The sequence below is a fragment of the Moschus berezovskii genome, chromosome 25 (assembly GCF_049115385.1).
Source record: "Moschus berezovskii isolate FMDL1 chromosome 25, NW_MosBer_1.0, whole genome shotgun sequence".
Lineage (NCBI taxonomy): Eukaryota > Metazoa > Chordata > Mammalia > Artiodactyla > Moschidae > Moschus > Moschus berezovskii.
In genome coordinates this window covers 4702022-4726633 of record NC_142484.1, presented here as the reverse complement: position 1 = coordinate 4726633, position 24612 = coordinate 4702022, and the positions used below count along the sequence as shown (strand labels likewise).

Below are 24612 nucleotides of genomic sequence, written 5' to 3'. Positions count from 1 at the left end.
AGGGAGGAGGGCCTCGGGTGTGACAGGAGGGGAGAGGGCGGGGTGTGTGTGGATGTGTGTGTGTGTGTGTGTGAGCTTGGAGGTGTGTGTGTGTGTGAGCACGTGGGGGGTGGGGGTGGTGTGTGCGTGTGTGTGAGTGTGGAGGTGTGTACGTGTGTGAGTGTGGAGGTGTGTGTGTGTGTGCGTGTGTGTGCATGAGTATGAGTGTGGAGGTGCAGGTTGTGTGTGTGTGAGCGTGGAGGTGTGGATGTGTGCACGTGTGTGAGTGTGACGCTGCGGGTGCGTGTGTGAGTGTGGCAGTGTGGGGGTGTGTGTGAGCGGGGCGGTGCAGAGTGTGTGTGTGAGCATGGAGGTGCAGAGTGTATGCACGTGTGAGCGTGGCAGTGCAGAGTGTGTGTGTGTGAGCATGGAGGTGCAGAGTGTATGCACGTGTGAGCGGGGCGGTGCAGAGTGTGTTTGTGTGAGCGTGAAGGTGTGCGGGTATGTGTGCACATGTGAGTGTGGCCGTGCGGGTGTGTGTGTGAGTATGGAGGTGTGTGTGTGTGAGTGTGGCGCTTCAGGGTTCCTGCTCGGTTACTGCCCGTCTGGTCTGTGTGGGAGGCTGTGACCCAGAGAACACGAGGTGCTAGGGGCCACAGATTGCGGAGGCCTGGGACGGCCCCCAGAAGCAGGACAGCGGCTTCCCAGACAGGTCCAGGGGCGCCCGCCCTCTGCGAGAGTGGGGGTAGGGGGCTGGGGAGACAGGCTGGTCCCCCCCGGCCCGGTGCTGGTGCGTCTGGGGGCCTGGGGGCCCTGAGCTCTGAGGGACGTGGAAGTCAAGGTCGGGCTAGCGGGCCGCCTGGGGACAGCTGGGGCCGGGGCCGTCCTCGCAGGGCATCGGGTCCCTGGGCCCGTCCTGGGGGCTGCACTCAGGGTCCCGGGTGCGGGTCTCTTGCAGCCCCTGCGGGTGCGCCGGCTGCTGCGCCCCTTCTTCCTGATGCAGAATTCCTCCATGATGAAGAAGACGCTCAAGTGCATCAGGCGCTCGCTGCCGGAGATGGCCAGGTGGGCGCTGGGGTCAGGTGGGCATGGGGTCAGGTGGGCGCTGGGGCCAGGTGGGTGCTGGGGTCAGGTGGGCATGGGGTCAGGTGGGCGCTGGGGCCAGGTGGGTGCTGGGTAGCGTGGGCGCTGGGGTCAGGTGGGCATGGGGTCAGGTGGGCGCTGGGGCCAGGTGGGTGCTGGGTAGCGTGGGCGCTGGGGTCAGGTGGGCATGGGGTCAGGTGGGCGCTGGAGCCAGGTGGGTGCTGGGTCAGGTGGGCGCGGTGTCAGGTGGGCATGGGGTCAGGTGGGGGCTTGGGCCCAGGTGGGTGCTGGGCTGCGTGGATGCTGGGTCAGGTGGGCGCTGGGGTCAGGTGGGCGCTGGGGTCAGGTGGGTGCTGGAACAGGTGGGCGCTGGGTCAGGTGGGCACTGGGGTCAGGTGGACACTGGGGCCAGGTGGGCGTTGAGTCAGGTGGGCGCGGGGTCAGGTGGGCACTGGGTTCAGGTGGGTGCAGCGTCAGGTGGGCCCTGGGGTCAGGTGGGCATTGGGTCAGGTGGGCGCGGGGTCAGGTGGGCCCTGGGGTCAGGTGGGCGCTGGAGCCAGGTGGGCGTTGGGTCACGTGGGCGCGGGGTCAGGTGGGCACTGGGTTCAGGTGGGTGCGGGGTCAGGTGGGCCCTGGGGTCAGGTGGGTGCGGGGTCAGGTGGGTGCGGGGTCAGGTGGGCGCTGGGGTCAGGTGGGTGCTGGGTCAGGTGGGCCCTGGGGTCAGGTGGGTGCTGGGTCAGGTGGGCCCTGGGGTCAGGTGGGCGCGGGGTCAGGTGGGCCCTGGGGTCAGGTGGGCGTTGGGTCAGGTGGGCGTGGGGTCAGGTGGGCACGGGGTTCAGGTGGGCGCGGGGTCAGGTGGGCGCTGGGGTCAGGTGGGTGCTGGGTCAGGTGGGCCCTGGGGTCAGGTGGGTGCTGGGGTCAGGTGGGCGCTGGGGTCAGTGGAGGCTGGGTCAGGTGGGTGCTGGGCCATTTGGGCATGGGGTCAGGTGGGCATGGGGTCAGGTGGGCCCCGGGGTCTGGTGGGCGCGGGGTCAGGTGGGCCCTGGGGTCAGATGGGTGCTGGGGTCAGGTGGGCGCTGGGGTCAGTGGAGGCTGAGTCAGGTGGGTGCTGGGCCACATGGGCACAGGGTCAGTGGGCATGGGGTCAGGTGGGCCTTGTGGTCAGGTGGGCGCGGGGTCAGGTGGGCCCTGGGGTCAGGTGGGCGCTGGGTCAGGTGGGCCCTGGGGTCAGGTGGGCACTGGGGTCAGTGGAGGCTGGGTCAGGTGGGTGCTGGGCCACGTGGGCATGGGGTCAGGTGGGTGCGGCGGTCAGGTGGGCGTGGGGTCAGGTGGGCGCGGAGTCAGGTGGGCTGGCAGGGTGGGGTGGGGATTTCTGCTCCCTGCTGGGGGCTGGGGCTCCCTTCCTGTGGCCAGGGGGGCTTGTGGGCAGGCAGGCATTTAGGGCTGTCTGTCTCGCACCTGAGGCAGCCCTCTTAATGGCCTTGCCTTGACCCCTGCCCCCTGCTCCATCCTGCATACACTTCCTGCCTTGGCTGTGACCGCTCACTTCCCTCCGTCCCTGGCCTCCCACCCTGCCCCCTCACCCCCACCCCCACGACTCATGTGGCTGACCCGTCACCACTGGCCCAGGGTGATGGCAGTGGCTTTTCTCCTCTGCGAGTCCCGGGGGTCCTTGGAACTGTCTCTCCTGGGACAGGTTTGCTAGGGTTGCACGTCTCCTGTCAGAGTCCACTGAGCGGCTGAGCAGGTGGTCGGGTGGGGGCAGAGGAGGGACCTGGCCCAGGGCAGGGAACTCCCTGCTGGGTCGGGTCAGCGGAGCTGGGACCCCGTCCGCCCGGCGCTGAGTGCCGCTCTCCCCACTCCCCCCAGCGTTGGGCTGCTGCTGGCCGTCCACCTGTGTCTCTTCACCGTGTTTGGAATGCTGCTTTTCACCGGCGAGAAGGTACAGTGCTCTCTGCTCTGCTCTGCCAGGCAGCACCCCGCCAGGTGACCCATAGTGCTGCTGCCCATCAGTCCACCGGCTGGTTCTAGGTCGGCAGAGGCAGGTCCCGGTTAGGCTGCCTGCCCGCCAGGTCCCCGAGGTCCATTGTGGCCTCAGCCCTCGCGCCGCGTCCTGCCGGGCATCTCTGCCCCTGGCCTCCCAGCTCCGGCTGCCCCCTCCAAGCCCTACCCTCCCCGGCCGTTCACTGACCCTCCTTCTCTGCGCCCCTCTTAGATGGAGGCCTGTCAGACTGGCCATCAGGGCGGCCCCTCCCAGCCCCTGCCTGTTTCTCCAGAGGGGACCCCTTCCCGCCTGGACGCCTCCCCTCCCAGCCCCTCTGCTTCCTGGCCCCCGGCAGCTTCTTGCTGTGTGGAGGTGTCATCTGTGTAACTCTGTGTGTGTGCCGTGTGTGTGTGTTTCTGTCGCTGTGTGTGCATGCATGGGTGTGTGTGTGTGTGTCTGTGTAACTCTGTGTGTGTGTTTCTATCTCCATGTGTGCACGCATGGGGGTGTCTGTGTGTGTATCTGTGTAACTCTGTGTGTGTGCCATGTGTGTGTGTTTCCATCTCTGTGTGTACACACATGAGGGTGTCTGTGTGTGTGTGTGTGTGTGTGAAACTGTGTATGTCTCTGTGTGTGTTTCTATCTCTGTATGTGCATGCATGGGGGTGTCTGTGTGTGTAACGGTGTGTGCTGTGTGTGTGTTTCTATCTCTGCATGCATGAGGGTGTGTGTGTGTGCTGTGTGTGTTTATCTCCGTGTGTGCATGCATGGGGGTGTCTGTGTGTGTGTGTGTCTGTGTAACTCTTTGTGTGTTTTGTCTGTGTGTGTTTCTGTCTCCGTGTGTGCATGCATGGGGGTGTCTGTGTGTCTGTGTGTGTGAGTCTGGGTGGCAGGGGCAGCTCGGCTGGGAGGTGGGACCAGTAACAGTATCTCAGGACCCACGTGTCTGTCCAGTGTTGCTGCTGTTTATGGAGCGCACGACAGGTGGGGTGGGCGAGGGTGCCCCTCTGGGAGTGGGGCGAGGGATGGACCTCTGACCTGGGAACATGGAGGGTCCCAAGGTGTCTGTGGAGGGCTGGCCCTCGGGTGGCAGCTGGGAGAGTGGCCGTGTGAGGCTCCCTGAGTGATGAGGTGGTTTTCTGTGCCTGGGTGGGCGCCTCCCACCCACACTGTGTCCAGGGCACACACACGGCCCCTGGAGTCCGGCTGGGAGCGGGCTGGCTGGCCCCATCTGGGCCCTTTCAGCCCAGGCTGTGATGCTGCCTGCCAGGCTGGTGCCAGGCTGCTCACTGTGGCTCTGAGCAGGCCTGCCCCAGTGGCTGGTGTCCGTGTGGGGTGTCCCTGGACACTGGCTGTTGGGTGCGGTCTGCCTGGCCTGGAGCTCGGAGCCCACTGGGAGGAGATGGAGAGATGGGCTCTGAGGCTGCGCAGCCGTGGTGGGAGGTCCGGGCTTGTTGGGTCTGGGGCCTGGGCTTTGCGGCCCGAGGCCCAGTGGCTCCTCAGTGCCTCTGCATCTGCAGGATGCCGGGCAGGACCGGGAGCGGCTGACCTACTTCTTCAACCTGCCTGAGGCGCTGACCACCCTCCTGGTGCTGCTTACGACCGCCAACAATCCCGACGGTGCGGGGGCCGGGGCCGGGCAGGACTGGGGGAGGGCAGGGGCATGGGGCTAGACTGAGGCGTGGGGGCCCCTGCAGCCGTTTGTCGAGAGCTGGGGATTAAAGGTGGGGCCCCCGCCGCCTCGTCCCTGCTTTTCTTTTCCCCTTTTGCTAGTGTCCCTTCTCTCTCCCACTGCCCACCCTCTCCTTCCCCTTTCTTTCTAGTTTTCTTTCTCTGTTCCTTCTCCTCTTCCGCTCATTTTCTGAGTCCTGAGAAGCCAGAGGTGGGCGCCCTTCTTTGTGGTGATGGACCGACCTGGGCTTAGCGGGCCCCTGGTGGCCTCCTCTTCTTTGAGGCTCAGCCCCACTGTGTGTGGGGCCCGAGGGTCTCAGTGGCTGCGACATTGACTGGTCAGGGTTGCTGATGGGCCTCTGTCTGCTCGGGCTGGGCGTGTGGCCAGGAGGTGAGGGGGTTGCGGCCCTTGGGCTCAGCTGTGGCCTGGCCAGCCTGGCTGGGGCCTTTCGTCTTGGGCTGGGGGTGGTCACCAATTATAGAGACCCTCCCAAGAGGTCAGCCACTGGCTTCCATACCTGGCGAGAGCTGTGCCTGGGACCCTGGGCACTGCCCCCACATGACCTATGAGTCCTCCAGTCACTGAGGGAGGGCTGGGCTTTGCAGGGAGTACTCACAGGGACGTGCACAGCATGAGCATCCTCCGAAGGCAGTGTTCCCACAGGTGTGCAAGCAGAGGTGTGCGGCGGCAGAATTTGGGCAAGAAGGCCTTCCAGGCCCACCAGCTCAGGGCCCTCCTTTCTGTTGAAAAGACGGTGGTATAAGATGATGGAGGGGGTCAGCTGGACGTTGGGACCATGAGTGTTTTCTCTGATTTCTTTCAGTGATGATTCCTGTGTATTCCAGGAACCGCGCCTACGCCGTCTTCTTCATAGCCTATACGCTGATCGGTGAGTCTGGGCGGGTCTGCAGGGGTCACCTGGGGCAAGGTTCTGGGTGTGTTCGCCAGCCCCGTGACCTCCCCTCTGTGTGACCTCTGTAGTTTTCACTCTGTGGCCACCAGTGACCTGTCCTCAGTGCCTGCCGGGCAGGCCGGGCGGCGCCCCCATCCGTGCAGGAGGTCCTCGGGTCCCTGCCCCGCTCACTCAGCCGGCTTGCTGCTGACAGGCTGGGCCCCGATGCTGCCGCTCCTCCAGACTCTGCCCCCTGCCTGCATGGTCCTCGCTGACCGTTTGGTCCCTGCTGACCGTGGCCTTTCCTCTCCCAAGGGAGCTTGTTTCTGATGAACCTGATGACGGCCATCATCTACAACCAGTTCCGGGGCTACCTGATGGTGAGCGGACCTGCCCCCCTGCCCGGCTGTGCCTGGAGCTGCGCCTGGAGGCCTGGCAGGGAGCGGGCGGGCAGGGTGGCCCCGGGGCTGTGTGGGTGTGGATGTGGGTGGGAGGGCAGGGCCTGTGGTGGTCTCGGCACTGCCCCCGCCTCCCTTCTGTGGGTGAGGGGTACTGGGTCCATCCTCCCTCTCTGCCCCCCAGGGTGCTGGGCCCACAGCCGCCCCGGCCCCTTCCCGGCCCCACCTCCTCTGGGGGGAAACCGCAAGAAGGCTGAAGCTCCTGGGGCAGTGACCACACCCCCCACCCCCCATGTAGGTGGGCCAGGGACCCCAAGTCCACTGAGAAGGGATGCGTACCTTAGTGAATTTCACAGCAGCAGCTGCCGGCAGGGCCTGGCCCTTGTTGTCTGTGACTGCCCCCCGATGCCCACAGGGTGAGGGGCTGCTCTCTGGGCTGTGAGTGAGCCGGGGCTATCTGGGGTGAGGGGCAGGGTGGCCAGGACCAGGGCTGGGCCAAGCCCCTCAGCCTCATCCCCTTTTCAGATGTCTCTCCAGACCTCACTGTTGCGGAGACGGCTGGGGACCCGGGCTGCCTACAAGGTCCTCTCGTCCATGATAGCAGAGGGAGAAGGCCGCCCTGAGCGGTGAGAGCGGGGGCTCCTGCCCCTCCCCTGAGGCTGCTCTGGGAGGGGTGTTCATGGGGGTTGTTTCCTGAGCTCCCTGCTGGCAGTGGGTCGCAAGGCTCCTTTGTAGTCAAGTGTCCCTGGGTGGGTTCCATGGTCCTGGTGTCCAAGTGAGCTCGTGTCTTCGTGACCTGCTTGAGATCCCAGTCTGGTGGGGGCCATGCACTCCGGCCTGTCCCCTGGGCGCCCTTCCCACACCTGAGCTGTGACTTGGGGTCCAGGACGAGAAAAGCCTGGGACACATGTCCACTCTGCCCCCCACCCTGTGGCAGTTTGGAGGCGGTGTCACAGGGCAGCTCCGGTCCCCACCGCTCAGTGGCCCCGAGGCCTGTGGGTCGCACGCTCGCTCTAGCATCCTCAGCTGCTCCTCTCTAAGGCAGGACCAGGGGGTCTCAGGATTTTGGAGACAGGAGAACCATCAAGCGCTGCTTCCTGGAGAACCTGTCACTGCCCAGGCTGCTCGGGCCAGCGGTCAGGGCGCCTGAGGGTGCTGAGTTGGCTGGGCTCACTGAGGGCATCTTCCCCACAGACTTGGGGTGAAGCCTGAGGATTTCTTGCAAGTGCTCCAGAAAGTCCAGCTGGACAGTGACCACAAACAGGCCATCACAGAGGTACTGGTTCCCCGCCTCACTCCACCTGTGCCTCTGGGCTCCCTAGGTCACGTGGGTGTCATTTCAGATTAGCCCGGCTGGTCTGGTCCTGGTGGGCCTGGGGGCGGCTCCCTTCCTGCCCTTGACCTGGCTGCCCAGCACACCTGTGCGTTTCTGCTTTGCAGAAGCTGCATTCCCGCAGTGGTGGCCTGCTGTCAACTGACGAGTTTCAGAAACTCTTTGACGAGTTTGATAAGCGGGTGATTAAAGAGGTAACTGTGGCCAGGCCAGGGGCACCTGGGGTTAGCGGGGAAGTCCTCGGTGTCTCTTGGTGTTGATCACCTGGGTAGTGACCAGCGCTGGGACTCACTTCCCAGGGACTCTGGCCCCTAGGGTGTTCGTGGGAGCAGAGCTGGTGTGGCTCTTGGAAACGGGAGGTTTTGTGACCTCATGAAATTCCCAGACCACAGGGACTGTAGTCCTGACCCAGGGGAACTTCCCAGTTTTCTCCATTCTTCATGATAGACTTCTCTTCTCACACGTCCTAACTTGGGATGTTCCTGAGTTTGCCCGAAACCTTTGTCTGTTGTCCCTGACACTGATTTTTAAAGTTAGCAGGTAGGCTTCAGCATCCAGCTTAACACTGTGTCCACAGGACCCTGACCCGCCTGCATTTTATGTGGCAGGTTAATGGGAGGTGGCAGGGGAGGAGGTGCAGGGAGACAGCCGAGCTGTTCCCAGGCAGACTGTGGGGCAGCGGAGGGGGCTGCCGCTCCAGTCACTCTAGCCACCTGGCCTTGACAGGGCCGAGCTGGGCTCGGATGGGGATTGAAGAGGTGGAGTCAGTCGTCCCCTGTTGATTGGATCCCTCGGAGCTCAGTGTCACCGTTGAGTCAGTCAGCTCAGCTGCTGTAACAAGTATCACAGCCTGTGTGTGTGTCTGCGAAGTCTGGAGGTACTTAAATACCAGGGCTTATTGTCTCCAGTTCTGGAGGCTGGAATCTGAGATCCAGGCGTGGGCAGGGCTGGTTCCTCTCCTTGGAGTGTGGATGGCCGACTTCTTCCTGTGTCTTCATGTCGTTTTCCCTCTGTTGTGTGTCTGTCTCCTGATCTCCCCTTCTTATAAGGTGAGCAGTCCTGTCGGATTAGGACCCACCCCAGTGACCTCATTTTAACTTAATTGCCTCTTGAAAGATCCAGTTTCCAAATACAGTCACATATGAGGTCCTGGGGGTTAGGCCCCCAAAATATAAATTTTGGGGGATGCACCTTAGCTCACAAGTGTCTTCTCCAGGTCTGTGGTCAACCTCCATGGCCTCAGGCCCCAGTCAGAGGTGGTTTTCCCTGAGAACATGAGTCCTTTCCAGGTCCCCCACAGGCAAGTCCTGTTTGGCCTGGAGCTGTGGGTACTGTACCCTCGGCCCCTGGGTGGTCAGGAGCATCCTCATTGCAAGACCCATGGGGTACAGGAGATGGTTATAGGGACAGACAGGCAGACACTTGCTATGTTAACATACATTATACCGTCTGTGTCCAGGTGACTCAAAGGAAATAGTAAGTATATGCCATCAGGCGCAGGTTTTATAGAAACCGTGACGATGGTTTTCAAAGGATAGTAAATCCAGAAACACCTTTCTAGATGATGGTCCTGGGGCAGGTTTGCCGGGCCCAGGAGGCAGCTCTTGATTTGCTGTGATCCAGCCCTTTTCTGGGTGCAGCCTGACCTGGGTGAGAAAATGTTGGGAATGTGGGCTCCTTTCTCAGGGTTCCCTGGGCCAACCAGACCCTCCCTGGGCACTTGCCAGCTGGCCTGTAGGATGCTACTGGGTCCAGGTTGTCCAGGACCAACTGTCCCTTTGTCTTGAGTCGGGATCTGATATCCAAAGGAGGTGCTGTGGTTGTGGTGGCTGATGACTGTCGCACATGCAGGCCACGCCCCTCTGGCCACACCCTCTGCTGGTCGCGCCTCTATGACCACACCGTCCACTGACCACGCCCCCTCCTCACCACACCCTATCTGGCCATGCCCCTCCACGGACCACACCCCCTCTCTGACCACACCCTCCTCTGGCCACACCTTTCCTAATGTGGTTCATGAGATGCTCTCTCTTCCCATATGCCCTAGATCTAAAGTACAGAACTATGATTTGAGGTGGGAGTTTGGGTCCTAGAAGTTTGTGGGTGTGATGTCCTTGTCATGGTTTTATGACATCCTCCCCCCCCCGCCACCAGTGCTGTTTGCAAGCGGGCAGGCAGGCGCTTCAAGGATTGTTAGCATGTGAGGGCTTGTCCCAGGTGCCCTGACAGGCTGTGATTTTGGAATCACTTCTGAAGAGAGGCGTTCTCTAGGTGGCTGATAGCAGGAAATCATGAGCCTTCATGAGAGTCCTTCCACGTATGGTCCCCTTCTGTCCATCAACCAGGCCTTGGTCCAGTGCTGGTCAGTTCATGCTAATTGGCTGCAGAGAAGGTACCATGCCAGCTTCTGAAAGCCTGTTTCTCTTTTACTTTTTTTGGCTGCATCACATGGCATGTGGGAACTTAGTTCCCTGACCAGGGATTGATCCCGTGACTCCTACAGTGGAAGCCTGGAGTCCTAACAACTGGACCACCAGGGAAGTCCCTGTTTTTCTTTTAATAAGATGCTTTTGAGGTTAAAAACATTCATTATAGATAGTAGAGAAAAATAGAAAAACACACCAAGCTGTCCACCTTCCAAGAAATCAATTCACGGAACTCATTTCAAGGTTTGTTATTTCTTAATAATGATGTGATATATGAATTCATTCTTCTTGTAATAATTTAATGTAACGGATAATGCTGAAGTCTCTTTTGGCCAATGTATCAGTCTGGATTCAGGCAGGAGACAGAAATCACATAGAAATTTAACATCGAAAGTATTAACTGTGATAGGAAAGTCACTGTAACATAAGGGGAAGCTCTGGGGTCCCCGAGGGTGGAGGAGGATGCCTGGGGAAGAACAGACCTGGGAGTGGACCCCTTCCCCAAGGCCAGGGTCCAAATGCCTTTGGAGAAGTTGGGATCCAGACCCCAGGGGGACAGAGCTGTTTGCTGGCTTACCTTGGCTGGAGCTGGTCTGCGGTCACTAGGCAAGCAGGATGCCGCCGTCTAGGGTGCAGCAGGCGCTGGCCTTGAGCAGAGCGTGTGGGGTGCAGAGGGAATTGGGCACTGGGGCCGGCCGGCGGTCTTGGCACCAGTACCCACGTAGAGCACGTTCTTAGGGGTCAGGCTGTGGCTGCACGTCACCAGGGGACCGTGCGTCTGAGTGTGGGGCTGGGTCAGAGCTCCACAGGTGTCCTTCCCCCACTTGAGGTGTGGTTATTGTGACAGAGGAGCCAAGTGCTCAGTTTGATCAGATTTAAATTTGAATCAAGTGGCCACAGGCACTGAGTAGCCCGCCAGTGGGATGGTCCATCTCGTGCTGCAGTGACCGCTCTGCGCCTCTGTCCTTGTGAACAGGCGGGGCCTCTCTGGGAGGGGCAGGTTGGCGTGGGTCCCTGGGGGGGGCAGGTTGGTATGGGTCTCTGGGGGGGCAGGTTGGCGTGGGTCCCTGTGGGGGAGGGGGTTGGTGAGGGTCTCTGGGCGGGGCAGGTTGGTGTGGGTCTCTAGGGGGGCAGGTTGGTGTGGATCTCTTGGGGGGAGGGGGTTGGTGTGGGTCCCTGGGGGGGAGGGGGTTGGTGTGGGTCTCTGTGGGGGGCGGGGTTGGTGTGGGTCTCTGGGGGGCAGGTTGGCGTGGGTCCCTGGGGGGGGCAGGTTGGTGTGGGTCTCTGGGGAGCAGGGTGGCATGGGTCCCTGGGGGGGAAGGGGGTTGGCGTGGGTCCCTGTGGGGGGCAGGTTGGTGTGGGTCTCTGGGGGGCAGGTTGGCGTGGGTCTCTGGGCAGGGCAGGTTGGCATGGGTCTCTGGGGGGGGCAGGTTGGTGTGGGTCTCTGGGGGGGCAGGTTGGTGTGGATCTCTTGGGGGGAGGGTGTTGGTGTGGGTCCCTGGGGGAGAGGGGGTTGGTGTGGGTCCCTGGGGGAGAGGGGGTTGGCGTGGGTCCCTGGGGGGGCAGGTTGGCGTGGGTCCCTGGGGGGGCAGGGGGTTGGCGTGGGTCTCTGGGGGGCAGGTTGGCGTGGGTCCCTGGGGGGGCAGGTTGGCGTGGATCTCTTGGGGGGAGGGGGTTGGTGTGGGTCCCTGAGGGGGAGGGGGTTGGCGTGGGTCCCTGGGGGGGCAGGGGGTTGGCGTGGGTCTCTGGGGGGCAGGTTGGCGTGGGTCCCTGGAGGGGCAGGGGGTTGGCATGGGTCTCTGGGGGGCAGGTTGGCGGGGTCTCTGGAGAGGACAGGTTGGCGTGGGTCTCTGGTGAGGGGAGCAGGGTGGTGTGGGAGTGCAGGGTCTCACGGGCATCCTCACGTTGTATTTTTTGCGCAGCTGCCCTCCTCTTATCAGGCCCCACTCCAGCCTGGTGACAGTGTGTGCATTACCTCCGTTCTGAGCTAAGTTTTCATAGTTATTAGCAAGTAGTTTATACGAGTATTTTCACGTGACACTTGGCATACGTTTAAGACGACTGCGTGTTGTCCGTCTCGGGCTGCTTGCAGCATCAGTGCCCTTCTGGGTTGCTTCCACGTCTCTCATTGTTAGACGACCGTGACAATCATCTTTGTGCCTAAAACTGACACCGTGTCTGAGGGGTTTTCCTGAGGCTGGAGAGTCTGGGTTGGGAGGCGAGGTGGGAAGACTGAGTCCAGGAGACGGGGGTTGGGCGTCTCGGTCCCCCGTGGCCGAGGCCGGCTCCTTCCTGTTTCTGAGTGTGCGTGTCCCCCCCCAGCACCCGCCACGGCCCGAGTACCGGTCTCCGTTCCTGCGGAGCACCCAGTTCCTCTTCGGCCACCATTACTTTGACTACCTGGGCAACCTCATGGCCCTTGGAAACCTCGTGACCATCTGCGTGAGTGCGGGTTTGCCCTGGCGTCACTGCCGCCGGCCCTCTTACCGGCCCCCGGGCTGAGCCGCCGACCGCTCTGGCTCTGCAGGTGTTCCTGGTGCTGGACGCCCATGTGCTGCCCAAGGACCGTGATGACTTCGTGCTGGGGGTGAGCTCCGCAGCTGCAGGGCTGTCATCCAGGGTGATGGGGCGTCCTGAGGGGGCAGAGGGCACAGCCTCCCCACCTCAGGCCCGGGTCCCTGGGAGGCAGGGCCATCCTGGTGCTTCACAGCAGTCTGTGGAGTAGGGAGACGTAGGGCCTGGGGGTCGAGAGCCTGTCCGATGGCCGGGGGAGCCTGGATTGGGGGCTGCAGGTATGCCAGTTGTGGTTGAAGCCGAGCCTGGGGTACAGGTCCCCCGAGGAGAGAATGTGGACCAAGAAGCGGGAGCTGAGATGCCTGCGTCTGGGGGTAGGGGGCTCGGGAAGAGCCACCCAGAGGGGTGTGGGGAGTAGCAGAGAAGTGGGAGGGGATGGTCACGTGGCCCCTTTGTGGGAGGGAGTGTCTGTGCACCGCGGGTTTCACCATGTGCAGCAGGGTGGGACCCACGGGGCCCTGTGGACAGAGGCACATGGATCTCATTGGTCCTGTTGTGGGTGGGGACGTTGGGGAGCTGGGCGGGACCCACAGGGCCCTGTGGACAGAGGCGCATGGATCTCATTGGTCCCGTTGTGGGTGGGGACGTTGGGGGAGGTTGGGGAGCCGGGCGGGACCCACGGGGCCCTGTGGACAGAGGCGCATGGATCTCATTGGTCCCGTTGTGGGTGGGGACGTTGGGGAGCTGGCTGGACCCACGGGGCCCTGTGGACAGAGGCGCATGGATCTCATTGGTCTCGTTGTGGGTGGGGACGTTGGGGAGCTGGGTGGGACCCACGGGGCCCTGTGGACAGAGGCACATGGATCTCATTGGTCCCGTTGTGGGTGGGGACGTTGGGGGAGGTTGGGGAGCCGGGCGGGACCCACGGGTGGCTCTGGGACCAAACGCCGGGTGTGCTTCTCCCTTTCAGATTCTCAACTGCATCTTTATCCTGTACTACTTGCTGGAGATGCTGCTCAAGGTGTTCTCTCTGGGCCCGCAGGGCTACCTGTCCTACTCCAGCAATGTGTTCGACGGGCTCCTCACCACCGTCCTGCTGGTAAAGTCTGGGACGGCCGAGGCGCAGCCTCTCGGGTGGGCGGCGTGTACTCGGTCTGTGCACAGGGTCTCTCAGCTGCCCCTGGACCCCAGGGGGCCACAGGGCCTGGGGCTCCTGCCTCCGGTGACAAAGGGGCTGGCTCCCCTGGGCTCAGCTGCCTGGCGGGGGGCTACAGGAGGCTAGTTTCCGCTGCCTCTGTGGGCTGTCGGGGCTGGGGCAGGGTGAGGGCAGGCTGCCTCTCCTGACACCCCAGGGACGCCTGCAAGGTACCTGCAGACCCCGCCAGCCAGCCCAGCCCCGCCAAGGACAGTGGGGCCTTGGCGTGTGTGAAGGACGGGCAGGGTCTCAGGCACTGGGGGTCTTGGGAAGTGTTTCCCCAGATCCCGGGGGAGTGAGGGGTCGCTCCTGGTGTGCACGTCACAGCAGCAATATTAGTGCGATACGTACTTGTGTTTGACGGATCGGAGCCGTGGGCCCCTGGCAGCAGCAGGGAGGCAGCTGAGAGGAGGGCCTTCCGGTCCATCCTTGACCGCGGTTTCTCCAGAGCCCGGAACTCCAAGGCCCTGTCCCAGCCCTGTCCTTAGCACGTGCAGCCCCACTCCTGAGGCCAGGGCATCCTTCTCAGCAGTGGGACGTCCCCACGTGGCACCAGCAGAGGGGCAGGACCGGCTGTGGTTTCTCCCCAGGTCCCCTTGGGGCCCGCGTGTTAGAGCCACCGGTGGGCCTGCCGTAGCGAGCCTTCTTCTCTTTTGTGATTAAAGGTTTTGGAGATCTCCACTCTGGCTGTGTACGGCTTCCCACACCGGGGCTGGTATGTGTCACGGAGAACCCGGGGAGGCCTGGCTAGCGCCCTGGGGAAGGGTGTGCGTCCGGCCTCCAGCCGCTGGTGTGGGCCGCTCTAGGGCCGAAGGCCTGACTCACGGGCGAGTGGCCACAGCTCCTGCCCCGCCGCGGCCTGTGGGGTCAGGTGCCTTCTCCGCTCTTGGGGACTCTGCCTTAAAGGCCTTATGGCCGCCCTCAGGACGATCGTGTTCCCAGAGCTGGGGTGGGAGGCTCTGGAGGTGCACCTGCGATGGGACCTGGGGCCCAGGTGTGCTGGGGGCCAGAAGCAGAGAGGTCCCCCCATCACTTCCCAACCTGGGTGTCAGTTCACCTCCCCATAGACGTCAGGGTGGCTCAGGGCTCGCTGAACTCACACTGCCCCCAGTTCTGGCCACGCGGAGGTATGGACATTTGGCCAGGGGTCCTAGGGTGCCTTGCGGCGTGGCGTGTGGCAGCCTTGGGGGTTTTGCTGCCCAAAGCAGCTGCCCTGGTGAACTCGTGTGCTGACCTCGCGCCCTCAGGGGGCCTCTTGGTCCGTAGGCTGGGCTGCCTCCGTCTTAGTGCTTGGGAGTCGTCTGACGAGGATGGGCTGGATGAGTCCTGCCCCTTGGGGTCTGGGGAGGGGTCTGTGTCGAGGAGGATGGAGGCGGGAGCAGTGGAGCCTTGGAGCTGCCCGGTGGCTGTGGGGCCAGCTCTCTGTGTTTTTTATGCGCACTGAAAACCACAGGGTGTTTCTGGTGGGAGGTGGTGAGGGGTGCGTCCTGGGTGAGAATGGGTGAAATTTAAATAGAAACGAGAGCACAGTAAGGCCCATGAGGGACACCCAGGGGACGGGGTCACAGCCAGGGGCAAGGTCAGAGGCTAGGAGACAGGTCCGGGGCCACGTCTCTGCCCACTCTGCTGGGACTGGAGCTGGGCGTCTGGAACCCCAGGGTTCTCCCGTCATGTTGCCCTGCACCGCGTAGGGGGTTGTGCCCTGGGGGGTGTTGCCATGAGAGCCCTGGGTCGCAGGCGTGGGCGGCTCAGGCTCTGCCCTCCCGTCTCGACGGGGCTTTTCCAGTCGGTGGCACCTGTGGTGCGACTTCCTGGCACCCCTGTTGGCTCTCCCTGCATCTCTGTCTCTGGACCACACGTCTCCTGGCATCTCCTTGCCGGCCAACCCGTCTCCGTGTGTCTCTGCAGGAAGCCGGCGATGCTGGGCCTGCTGTCGCTGTGGGACATGACACGGCTGGTGAACGTGCTCATTGTCTTCCGCTTCCTGCGCATCATCCCCAGCATGAAGGTATAGCCCGTGCCCACCGGGCCTCGCTCTGGGGGCGGGCGCGCCTGGTGGGCAGGGACCGGGGCTAAGCACTGTCCCCCCCCAAGTACCTGGGGTCCCCCTGCATACACCCCAACCTTGCGTCTTGGCTGGGTGATATTGGAGGCGGTTGGGAGCATAAGGGCATCCAGCCCAGACAGCAAGCACGGGTGTGGGTGGGACCTGGGGGAGGTCTTGTGCTCCTCGGGATCCCTGGCCTTGTGGGGAGCCAGAGTACCCCCAGGCATCCTGAGTTTCTGAACAGCCTTGGCACAGGCTGCCGGCGGCTACTGGTGCCCCCTCCGAGGACCCCCAGTGCAGGAGTGGAGTGGCTTATGACCACCGTCTCTGAGCCCTGGTTTCTCGTAACGTTCCCGCCAGGAGTAGCCCCAACTTTCGGGCGGGGGGTGGGTCAGGGTGTGCAGGCCCAGCCCCTGCCCGCCAGGGGGCGGGTGTGTCTCTCCTGTCTGCTCTCCCAAGCACTTCTCAGGAGAAAAGAACCCGAGGACACCTACCTTCCCCCTTTCTGAGTGGCCAGGTCCTTCCCCTGTGTGTGTCCCGCCAAGCCGTGCTCCTGGCCTGGCCGGGGGTGACCCATCCTCACCCACTGGTATTTCCCATCTGAAGGGGGTCCTGGGTGCAGAGGAGGACTGTGGCCCTGAGCCCTCCATACGTACACACACCTGTGTGACCCTACACGCGCAGTGCACACAGGCACGTGACCACACACGCCCAGAGCACACACAAAGTCATACGCACGTGCACGTAATCACACCCCCATATAATCACACACGTCATCTCACACACACACGTGCACACACCAACACGTGCATTTGTATGAAACTGCACACACAATCACACACAAATGCATGTAACCACACACGCACACATAATCATACAGTCGGGCACAATACAAGCACAAGTGTGTGTATACACGTGTGTATGTGCTCACACACATATGATCATCTACATATATGTACACACGCATGCATACAGATGCATATAATCACATGTGTCCACACGTACAGCAGAGTTTCCGCCTGCTAGCGTCCGGTGCTGTTTCTCCTGACTTACCAAGTGGGGAAACTGGCTGCTTGGAAAGCTGGTCTCTGGGGCTTAGATTCACATGTACCAGGATCCCCGACTGGGTCTCTGAGGCCCCATACCTCAAACCCTGTCACCCAGGGCTGACTGGCCAGCTCCAGGTCGGCCTTTCTCAGGAGCCTCCAGACCAGGTTTCGTGGGCTGGTGGGCAGTGTGGGCCAAGGCCCTGCACGTCATGGCTTCACCAGTGGTCTTGGAGGTGTCTGCACATATAGGGGTTTGTGTGGGGGTGGGTGGGTGTGTATAGTTGTGAGAGTGTGAGGGTTGGCGTGGGTATGTGTACAGGGAGGCGGGTGTGCATGTGTGTACAGGTGAGATGTGCGTGTGTGTGCAGGTGAAGCGCGTGTGGCTGCATGTTTAGGTGTGTGTACAGGTGATGTGTGGGTGTGTGTACAGGGGAGGTGTGTGTGTACAGGTGACATGGGTGTCTGTGGGTGTGTGTACAGATGAGGATGGTCACCCGCTCTCTTGCCATCTCAGCTGATGTCCCTGGTGGCCAGCACCATCCTGGACCTGATCAAGAACATGCGGGCCTTTGGCGGGATCCTGGTGGTGAGTCTGGCCACTTGTGCTGTCCTCTCGGGGGAGCGAGACCGGGCCACTGGGAGGGCAGCCGGAGTTCTGCAGGAAGTGGCAGCCTTCAGAAGGAGGGTCCCTGCGTTCGGGTGGCAGCAGGTGGCCAAGGCCCGGGGAGCCAGGGCAGGGCAGGACGCTGGAGAGAGGAGCTGGGGTGCTCTGGCGGGAGGTGCGGCCTGACCCCACTGCCCTCCCGGGCCAGAGAGCCTCTTGGTCATTTCCGAATCCCTCATGTGTCCTGGGCCCTGGGCCACACTGAGAAGATGAAAAACGTTAGAGGTACCAGTGACCCCCAGGGGCTCACAGAGGCCCCAGAGTGGTCAGCCATCCTTGCTTGAGGATTTGGGGAACTCAGCCACTTCTGTTGAGAGAGTCTCAATGTCCCCTACCCTGGGCCAGGCCCCCCCCACCACCCCGGGGTGCTGCTGGCTCTGCCTATGGCCCTGCTGGAGCCAGGCCTTGAGCAGGGGGCCCGGGTGATGCTCTAGGCACGAGGCCTGGCAGGAAGGAGAGAGGGTGATGAAACCCTGCTGTTGTGGATGCCAGGGGGCTCCGTGGTGCCCAGGGCTGTCATGGGATTCTCAGGGGACCTGCTTCAGGCACTGCCCACAGGCCTCAGTCTGCCTCATGGAGGAAACAGGCCCAGAGAGCGGCTAGGTTAGCCTGGGGGTGCGCCTCATCCTCTGCCCCCAGACATACTAGCGATGGGTCAGGGCAGCCGGCAGCCCCTTCTCTGACTGTGGCACACAGCTGTCCAGGGGTGTGTCTCGGACACCTGATGCACGTGGGGAGGGCGGTGGGCTTCTCCCAGAGGGATGTGGCCACCCCGGCCCTCTTCCCGGGACACCTTCTGCAGCCCCCGCTGCCCGGTTCTCCGTGAGGCCCACCTCCTGCTGCACCTGCCCCGGAGAAGGGCTCACAGCCCCAGTTCTCCCCTGGGGCCCCCATGTATCCCCAGGGCTTCCCTCTGGGACAGGTTGGTGGCCAGGAGGGGTGCCTGGGAGCAGAGTCCCCGTGTCCCCAGGGAGGAACCCCTGCTGGCACGTGGCCCCTAGCAGGCTTGACCTGGCTGTGTGGGGTCCCCCCGCACGTGTGCAATGCTGACGGCCTGCCTGCCTCCCCAGGTGATCTACTATGTCTTTGCCATTGTTGGCATCAGCCTGTTCCGGGGCGTTGTCGTGGCTCCTAGAAACAACAGGTGAACTGGGTCCTGGAGGTATAGGGGGAGTGCCTCCGGGGACGCTGGAGCCCGGGTGAGGCCTTGGAGGTGGTGTGGGATCGGCCCCCCACGAGGGACCCTCCTGGGTCCCCTTTCTTCCTTGGTCTCCCTGCTCTTCCCGCCTGACCCCCGCTCTAGCAGCCCTCTCTAGAATCTGTGCTGAGGGTGACCCCTGACCCCGTGCCCCTTTCTGGACCTGCAGCCCAGGCTGCTTGCTGCAAAAGAGGTGTCCAGGGCTCGGCCTAAACTGTGCTGCCCTCCCCTGGCCCGCCTCTGCCTGTGTGTCCACAGCACTGGCCTCGCTGCCCTCGGCACCTCCTCGGTTGGGGGGCACGTCCTCTTTGTCTCCCTTTCTCAAGGGCCCGCTGGGTCCATGCGGAGCAGGGGCTGAGGTGGGGCTGGGCACGTGGGCGTGTGTCCCACCGCAGCCCCCACACTGACCGGGTTGTGCCCTCCCACCCCTCCCCGCAGCCTGGCCTCTGACAACGGATCTGCGCCCTGCGGGAGCTTTGAGCAGCTGGAGTACTGGCCCAACAACTTTGACGACTTTGCGGTGAGTCCCGCGCCCCCTGCCCCTCGGTACCCCACCCGCCGCCCCCGTGCCCCGCGGCCTCCTGGAAGCCCCGTCTGCCCCCTGCAGGCCGCCCTGGTCACTCTGTGGGACGTGATGATTGTGAACAACTGGCAGGTGTTCCTGGACGCCTTCCGGCGCTACGCGGGCCCGTGAGTGACCCAGCTGGGCCGCCCCGACCGCGGGGTGCGCGTCTGGGTCTGACCTCCTGGGGTCGCAGGGCATGTGGGTTAGCAGGCGGCTTCTGGGGGGGCCTGTGACCTGGGGTGAAGGGGCTCAGCCTGGAGCTTGGAGAGCTCGGATGGCCCTGGCGCTGGGCCGGGTCTGAGCCCCAGCCCTGCTCTTCCCGGCCAACTACCCCTAACGGCCAGGCTGGGCCAGCCTGGGGCTTCGGGCGGAAACAGCGACGTGGGGCAGGGAGCGGTGGGTCCACAGGAGGGTTGTGCTGGGCTCACGGGCGCCCCCGGCCTCCCCTTGTTCTCCACAGGTGGTCAGAGGTCTACTTTGTGCTGTGGTGGCTGGTGTCGTCGGTCATCTGGGTCAACCTATTCCTGGCTCTGATTTTGGAGGTAGTGGACACCCCGGCCCAGGCTCTTCTCAGTTGGAGTTTCTAACTTGCTGAGGTGGGGTCCACCTGGAATTGGTAGAAGAGCCTGTGCTGGGTTCCCAGGGCTATGGGGTACGGCTCTGACCTCCCTCGGGGCAGCTCATCTTGAAGGCTCCTGACCTTTGACCTGTGGGGTGGGGCTGGAGGAGGGCCCTCAGGGAACCGCTGCTGTAGGGGCCGGGGGTCTTGTCGGGCCTCGGGCCTCGGGTCCCTGTGTCCAAGGGGAGCTTCTCAGCCAGGCCAGCACGGGAGGGGTCCATGCAGGGTCCGGGCCTACCCGCCACCCGCCGCTCCCTCCCTCCTGCCAGAACTTTCTTCACATGTGGGACCGCCGCAGCCACCTGCAGCCCCTCACGGAGGAGCTGGAGGACACCTCTGAGATGACTGAGGAGCTCCCGTTCAGGTGCGTGGGGGCGGGCGGGGCGAGAGGGTGGGTGGGGCGAGAGGGAGGGGCGGGGCGTGGGGTGGGGCGGGGCGAGAGGGAGGGCGGGGGTGGGGTGGGGCGTGGCGGGGCGTGGGGCGGGAGGTGGGGCGAGAGGGAGGGCGGAGCGTGGGGCGGGAGGAGGGGCGAGAGGGAGGGAGGCGGGGCGTGGGGCCAGAGGCGGGGCGTGGGGTGGGGTGGGGTGGGGTGGGGTGGGGTGGGGTGGGGTGGGGCGGGGTGGGGCGGGGCGGGGCGAGAGGGAGGGTGGCAGTGGTCAGCGCTCCTCTTGGGACCTCCGGGGCAGTCTCTGCTCCGGTCTCGGGGCTGAGTTCCTCGCACCGTGAGCGTACGGAGGGAAACCTCCTCGGGAGCAGTTAGTGTCCAGGTGACCCTGCCGGTGGGTGAAGTAAAACCTCGGTCTCTCTTTCCCATGGTAACCTGGAGCTTGTTTCTCTGGTGGCTCAGAGAGGCGGCCGCACCGCCCTCCCTGAACGTCTGTGCGTGTCGCAACCGTACAGAGTGGGCTTCTCCCGGCCTTTGAGGGACTCCGCGTAAACATCCCAGAGGTGGACCCAAGCCCCCTGCGGGTGGTTCCGCGCAGCCCCTGGTCCCGAGAAGCCCTAACGAGGCCTCTCCATCGTCCCTGCGCACTGCTCCCCTGCAGGCGCCCAGGGCGCCCCGTCCATCGTCTCCCCCGTTCCACAGGGACGTCCTGAAGGAGCCCACGGAGGAGGAGCTGGTGGAGAAGCTGAGCCGCCACCCGCACCTGCAGCTGTGCAGGTGACGTCAGGACACCTTCCTGGCTGCCGCGGCCGGCGGCCAGGCTGCCTCGGGAGGCTCTCGGCCCGGGAGGAGACGGCCGCGGCCCAGAGGAGGGCCCTTCCCCTTGGGCAGACCCGCTGTGCGGACAGAGGCTGGACGGGTACAGGCCCTGATCCGCAGCCGAGCAGGACCTCTCCATAGCCCCTCTGGCGCTGTTCACGCCACTTTGCTTTACAAGCTGCTTCTGGGGGACTTCCGTTTCTAAATACAGACAGCGGGTGACTCCACAGGGACCACTGATGTGTGAAAGGAGGCGCAGCGGCCTTTGCCTCGTGCCCTGCCGTTTCCATGGTGCCTTCGCTGCTGGTGGCCTTCAGGGACCAGGGGCCCGCGCAAGGCCCACACTGGCCGACTGGCAGCTTTCTGGGGCATTAAGCTTGGGATCCTGGTTTTACACAAGAATCTGGACTGTTATTTTATGGCTTGTGTGAGTGTGATCGAGTGTTTCTTTCTGGGTGAGAACCCCAGTCATTCTTATCAGTAGGCCTCAGGAAGCGAGGTTGTTGCCTACTGGAATGGGACTGCTTCTGTGGAGCAGGACTGCCAGGGCTCAGCCAGTTGGAAACCAGTGCTGAGGCCAGACCAGCCCTCGTGGTTCTTACTGTGTTTGCAAGAAGCCTTTCAGCAACAGACATCAGGAAACTTTGAAAATAATAAAGATTTATTACCTACAAGACCTGGAAATTACCTATTGCACTTGGGCCCATACAGAGAGGTCACAGGTAGAAAGAGACCGTGGGCCTGGGGTTCTGCTTTTATTGGGATTGAGGGTTTCAGGGGACTCACTTTTGGTTGGTGGATTTAAAACATAAGAGCAGGAATTTAAAGTGAAGGAAGAAAAAAAGTGGCCCCAAAGGTCAATTGTCAAAATCAGATTTCTAAAACGAATCTCAGAGCAGAAAGGTGGGCAGTGTGTTTGAGATACTCTGAAGTGGATGCCTCTGCAATCAACGCTTAAGAAAACTTGCCAGGGCTTTTGCTTCCCCAGGTATGGTTGTATAGGTTGTGCACTGCACAAGAGTACCCAGCTACAAAGGTGTGTCCTGGCATTGGCTGTCTACCCCATAAGTTCAGTTCAGTTCAGTTGCTCAGTCGTGTCCGACTCTCCGCGACCCCATGAATCATAGCACGCCAGGCCTCCCTGTCCATCACCAACTCCCGGAGTTCACTCAAACTCATGTCCACAGAGTCGGTGATGCCATCCAGCCATCTCATTCTCTGTCGTCCCCTTCTCCTCCCGCCCCCAACCTTTCCCAGCATCAGAGTCTTTTCCAGTGAGTCAACTCGTTGCATGAGGTGGCCAAAGTATTGCAGTTTCAGCTTTAGCATCAGTCCTTCCAATGAACACCCAGGATTGATCTCCTTTAGAATGGACTGGTTGGATCTCCTTGCAGTATAAGGGACTCTCAAGAGTCTTCTCCAACACCACAGTTCAAAAGCATCAATTCTTCGGCGATCAGCTTTCTTCACAGTCCAGCTCTCACATCCATACATGACCACGGGAAAAACCATAGCCTTGACTAGACGGACCTTTGTTGGCAAAGTAATGTCTCTGCTTTTTAATATACTATCAAGGTTGGTCATAACTTTCCTTCCAAGGAGTAAGCGTCTTTTAATTTTATGGCTGCAATCAGCATCTGCAGTGATTTTGGAGCCCAAAAAAATAAAGTCTGACACTGTTTCCACTGTTTTTCCATCTATTTCCCATGAAGTGATGGGACCAGATGCCATGATCTTTGTTTTCTGAATGTTGAGTTTCAAGCCAACCTTTTCACTCTCCTCTTTCATCAAGAGGCTTTTTAGTTCCTCTTCACTTTCTGCCATAAGGGTGGTGTCATCTGCATATCTGAGGTTATTGATATTTCTCCCATAAATCTTGATTCCAGCTTGTGCTTCTTCCAGCCCAGCGTTCCTCATGATGTACTCTGCATATAAGTTAAATAAGCAAGGTGACAATATACAGCCTTGACACACTCCTTTTCCTAACCAGTCTAAGAGGGACCCTCTAATTTGCATGAAGACATATAAGTCAGGGGTGGCCCTACTTTGCGTGTGACGGGACTGGAGTGGGGAGGAGGGGAAAGTGAGCAGTGGGTGGCAGGCCACGTTGCCACTTGGTCCATCGTAGATCCAGGTTGATAAACAGGATTCTCATTTAAAGGGCCACCCCGAGTGGCTGGTTGGTGGTAGTTCCCAGAAGGTCTGTTGAGAAGGATTGGAATCTTCCTGGGAAGGAGTGCTGGGATCTATTAGTGATGTCTGCCATGAGCCCCAGAGGGGAAACCAGGGCATGGATGCTGACTCCACTGCAGGAAGTGATCCCAGTCTTCCCCAGCTTGTTCGGGAAATGGGATGAGAGGAAAGTTCAGCTAAAAAAAAAGGAGCTTCTAAAATGTCTGCAAACCCCAGTGCTTGAGGTGTTCTAAACCTGATAGTGTTTTGTGTATTCAGCTGCATTGTGGTTCCTGACCCCAGAGTTTATCTGAAATTTTGGTTATTCATCTGATGCTCCTCAGGTTTGGGGCACTTTTGGGGGTAGTGAGGTCTCTCCCAGGCTTGCTCCTCGTGCAGTCTGCCTTCCTGTAAGACTGGTTTTAGGGTGGGGAGACCTTCGGGGAGCAGTGGTTTAGAAGTCATGCAGCTTGGTTGGCTGCCCTGTTTGCTGGCTGTACTTCAACCCCACCTCAAGGTCCGAGCGCTGTCTAGTGGTGGATTCAGGTTCAGTTGCCTGTCAGCTTGACGCTGTGATCCCGGGTTTAACCAGGTGGCACAGCAGTAAAGAATCCACCTGCCAGTGCTGGGTTTGATTCCTGGGCTGGGAAGACCCCCTGGAGGAGGGAATGGCAACCCACTCCAGTATTCTTGCCTGGAAAATCCCATGGACAGAGGTGCCTGTCAGGCTACAGTCAGACAGGACTAAAGTCACTTAACATGCATACACACGTGATCCCCAGGGGATAGCTCATTGTTTTCCCCAGACCCCTGGAGACCTGCTTCCTCTTTGACCCTCTCATGGCACAAGGCTGGGAGCCCGGCCTCACTGGGTCGCAAGCCTGTCCACCCAGGCCTGGTTCTAGTGGGCAGTGTGCCCGCTGCCCTGTCCTCGGGCTGCTTCCAGCCCTGAGGGTCCACCACCTCCCTGTTTCATGGCCTGTGTGCAAAGAAGGCCCCTGTAGTTAGGCTGTCATGCAGCAGATAACTCCAGACAACCCACGCTGAACTCGGGGACAGCGCTGTTGAGAGAGGCTGGCTTTGCCCAGGGAGGGAGTGACTAAAACTGGAGCTGGTCCCACTGTGCTGGTACCTTGTGACCACTGGCTGGAGCACCTGTGTAATATCGTTTCCCTGCGTCAAGTGATGTCAGCCTCAGAACCTTTGTCCAAAAGAGGTAGGGCTGAAGTGAAACCTTATCTGGGACTGGAGTCTTGTCCAGCTGGTATGTGCAGCCCCCGTGTGGCGGGGTGGGGGGCGTCTCACTTCTCGCCCCACCCAGCTTGGGACCACCAGCTGCCTGGAGCTTCGGCTGTGAGCTGGTTTCCTGATCTGTAGGGAAGGGCTGGGGTTGGCAGGACCAGGTTCACACCTGGGCATCTTGCTCAAGAACTTCCTTGATCCCAGCTTCCGGCTGGAGGTGCTGAGGTCATGTCTTGACCTCCCAGGACAGACAGCTTCAACACTTTTAAATATTTATTTATTTGGCTGTGCCAGCCTTAGTTGCGGTATGTGGCGTCTTGGTTCCCTGACCGGGGATCAAACCCAGGCCCCCTGCTTTGGGAGCGCAGAGTCTTAT

The 24612-nt window shown here is 61.6% G+C and overlaps 1 protein-coding gene across 4 annotated transcripts in view; it reads left to right on the top strand.

The window, feature by feature from the left end:
* Positions 1-21496, top strand: part of TPCN2 (two pore segment channel 2) — a 30660-nt gene extending 9164 nt beyond the window's left edge. Inside the window, exons 6-25 of one of the 4 annotated variants that reach the window (XR_016036332.1) lie at positions 938-1044; positions 2932-3004; positions 4567-4666; positions 5542-5607; positions 5926-5990; positions 6534-6634; positions 7203-7284; positions 7449-7535; positions 12090-12209; positions 12295-12354; positions 13252-13380; positions 14142-14191; positions 15385-15484; positions 17087-17158; positions 18307-18380; positions 18873-18954; positions 19042-19124; positions 19460-19595; positions 19888-19982; positions 20706-20722. Coding sequence is in view for 2 of the 4 variants with exons in the window: in XM_088832101.1 (XP_088688227.1) it covers positions 938-1044; positions 2932-3004; positions 4567-4666; positions 5542-5607; positions 5926-5990; positions 6534-6634; positions 7203-7284; positions 7449-7535; positions 12090-12209; positions 12295-12354; positions 13252-13380; positions 15385-15484; positions 17087-17273; positions 18300-18380; positions 18873-18954; positions 19042-19124; positions 19460-19541; positions 19888-19982; positions 20706-20784 (1779 nt within the window). In the remaining 2 variants the exon portion in view is untranslated. Of the gene's footprint in view, positions 1-937; positions 1045-2931; positions 3005-4566; positions 4667-5541; positions 5608-5925; positions 5991-6533; positions 6635-7202; positions 7285-7448; positions 7536-12089; positions 12210-12294; positions 12355-13251; positions 13381-14141; positions 14192-15384; positions 15485-17086; positions 17274-18299; positions 18381-18872; positions 18955-19041; positions 19159-19459; positions 19596-19887; positions 19983-20705 lie in introns of those variants that run through there. The other 3 variants (XM_055415315.2, XR_008684383.2, XM_088832101.1) reach the window with 3 other exon arrangements.
* The last annotated feature ends 3116 nt before the right edge of the window (positions 21497-24612 follow it).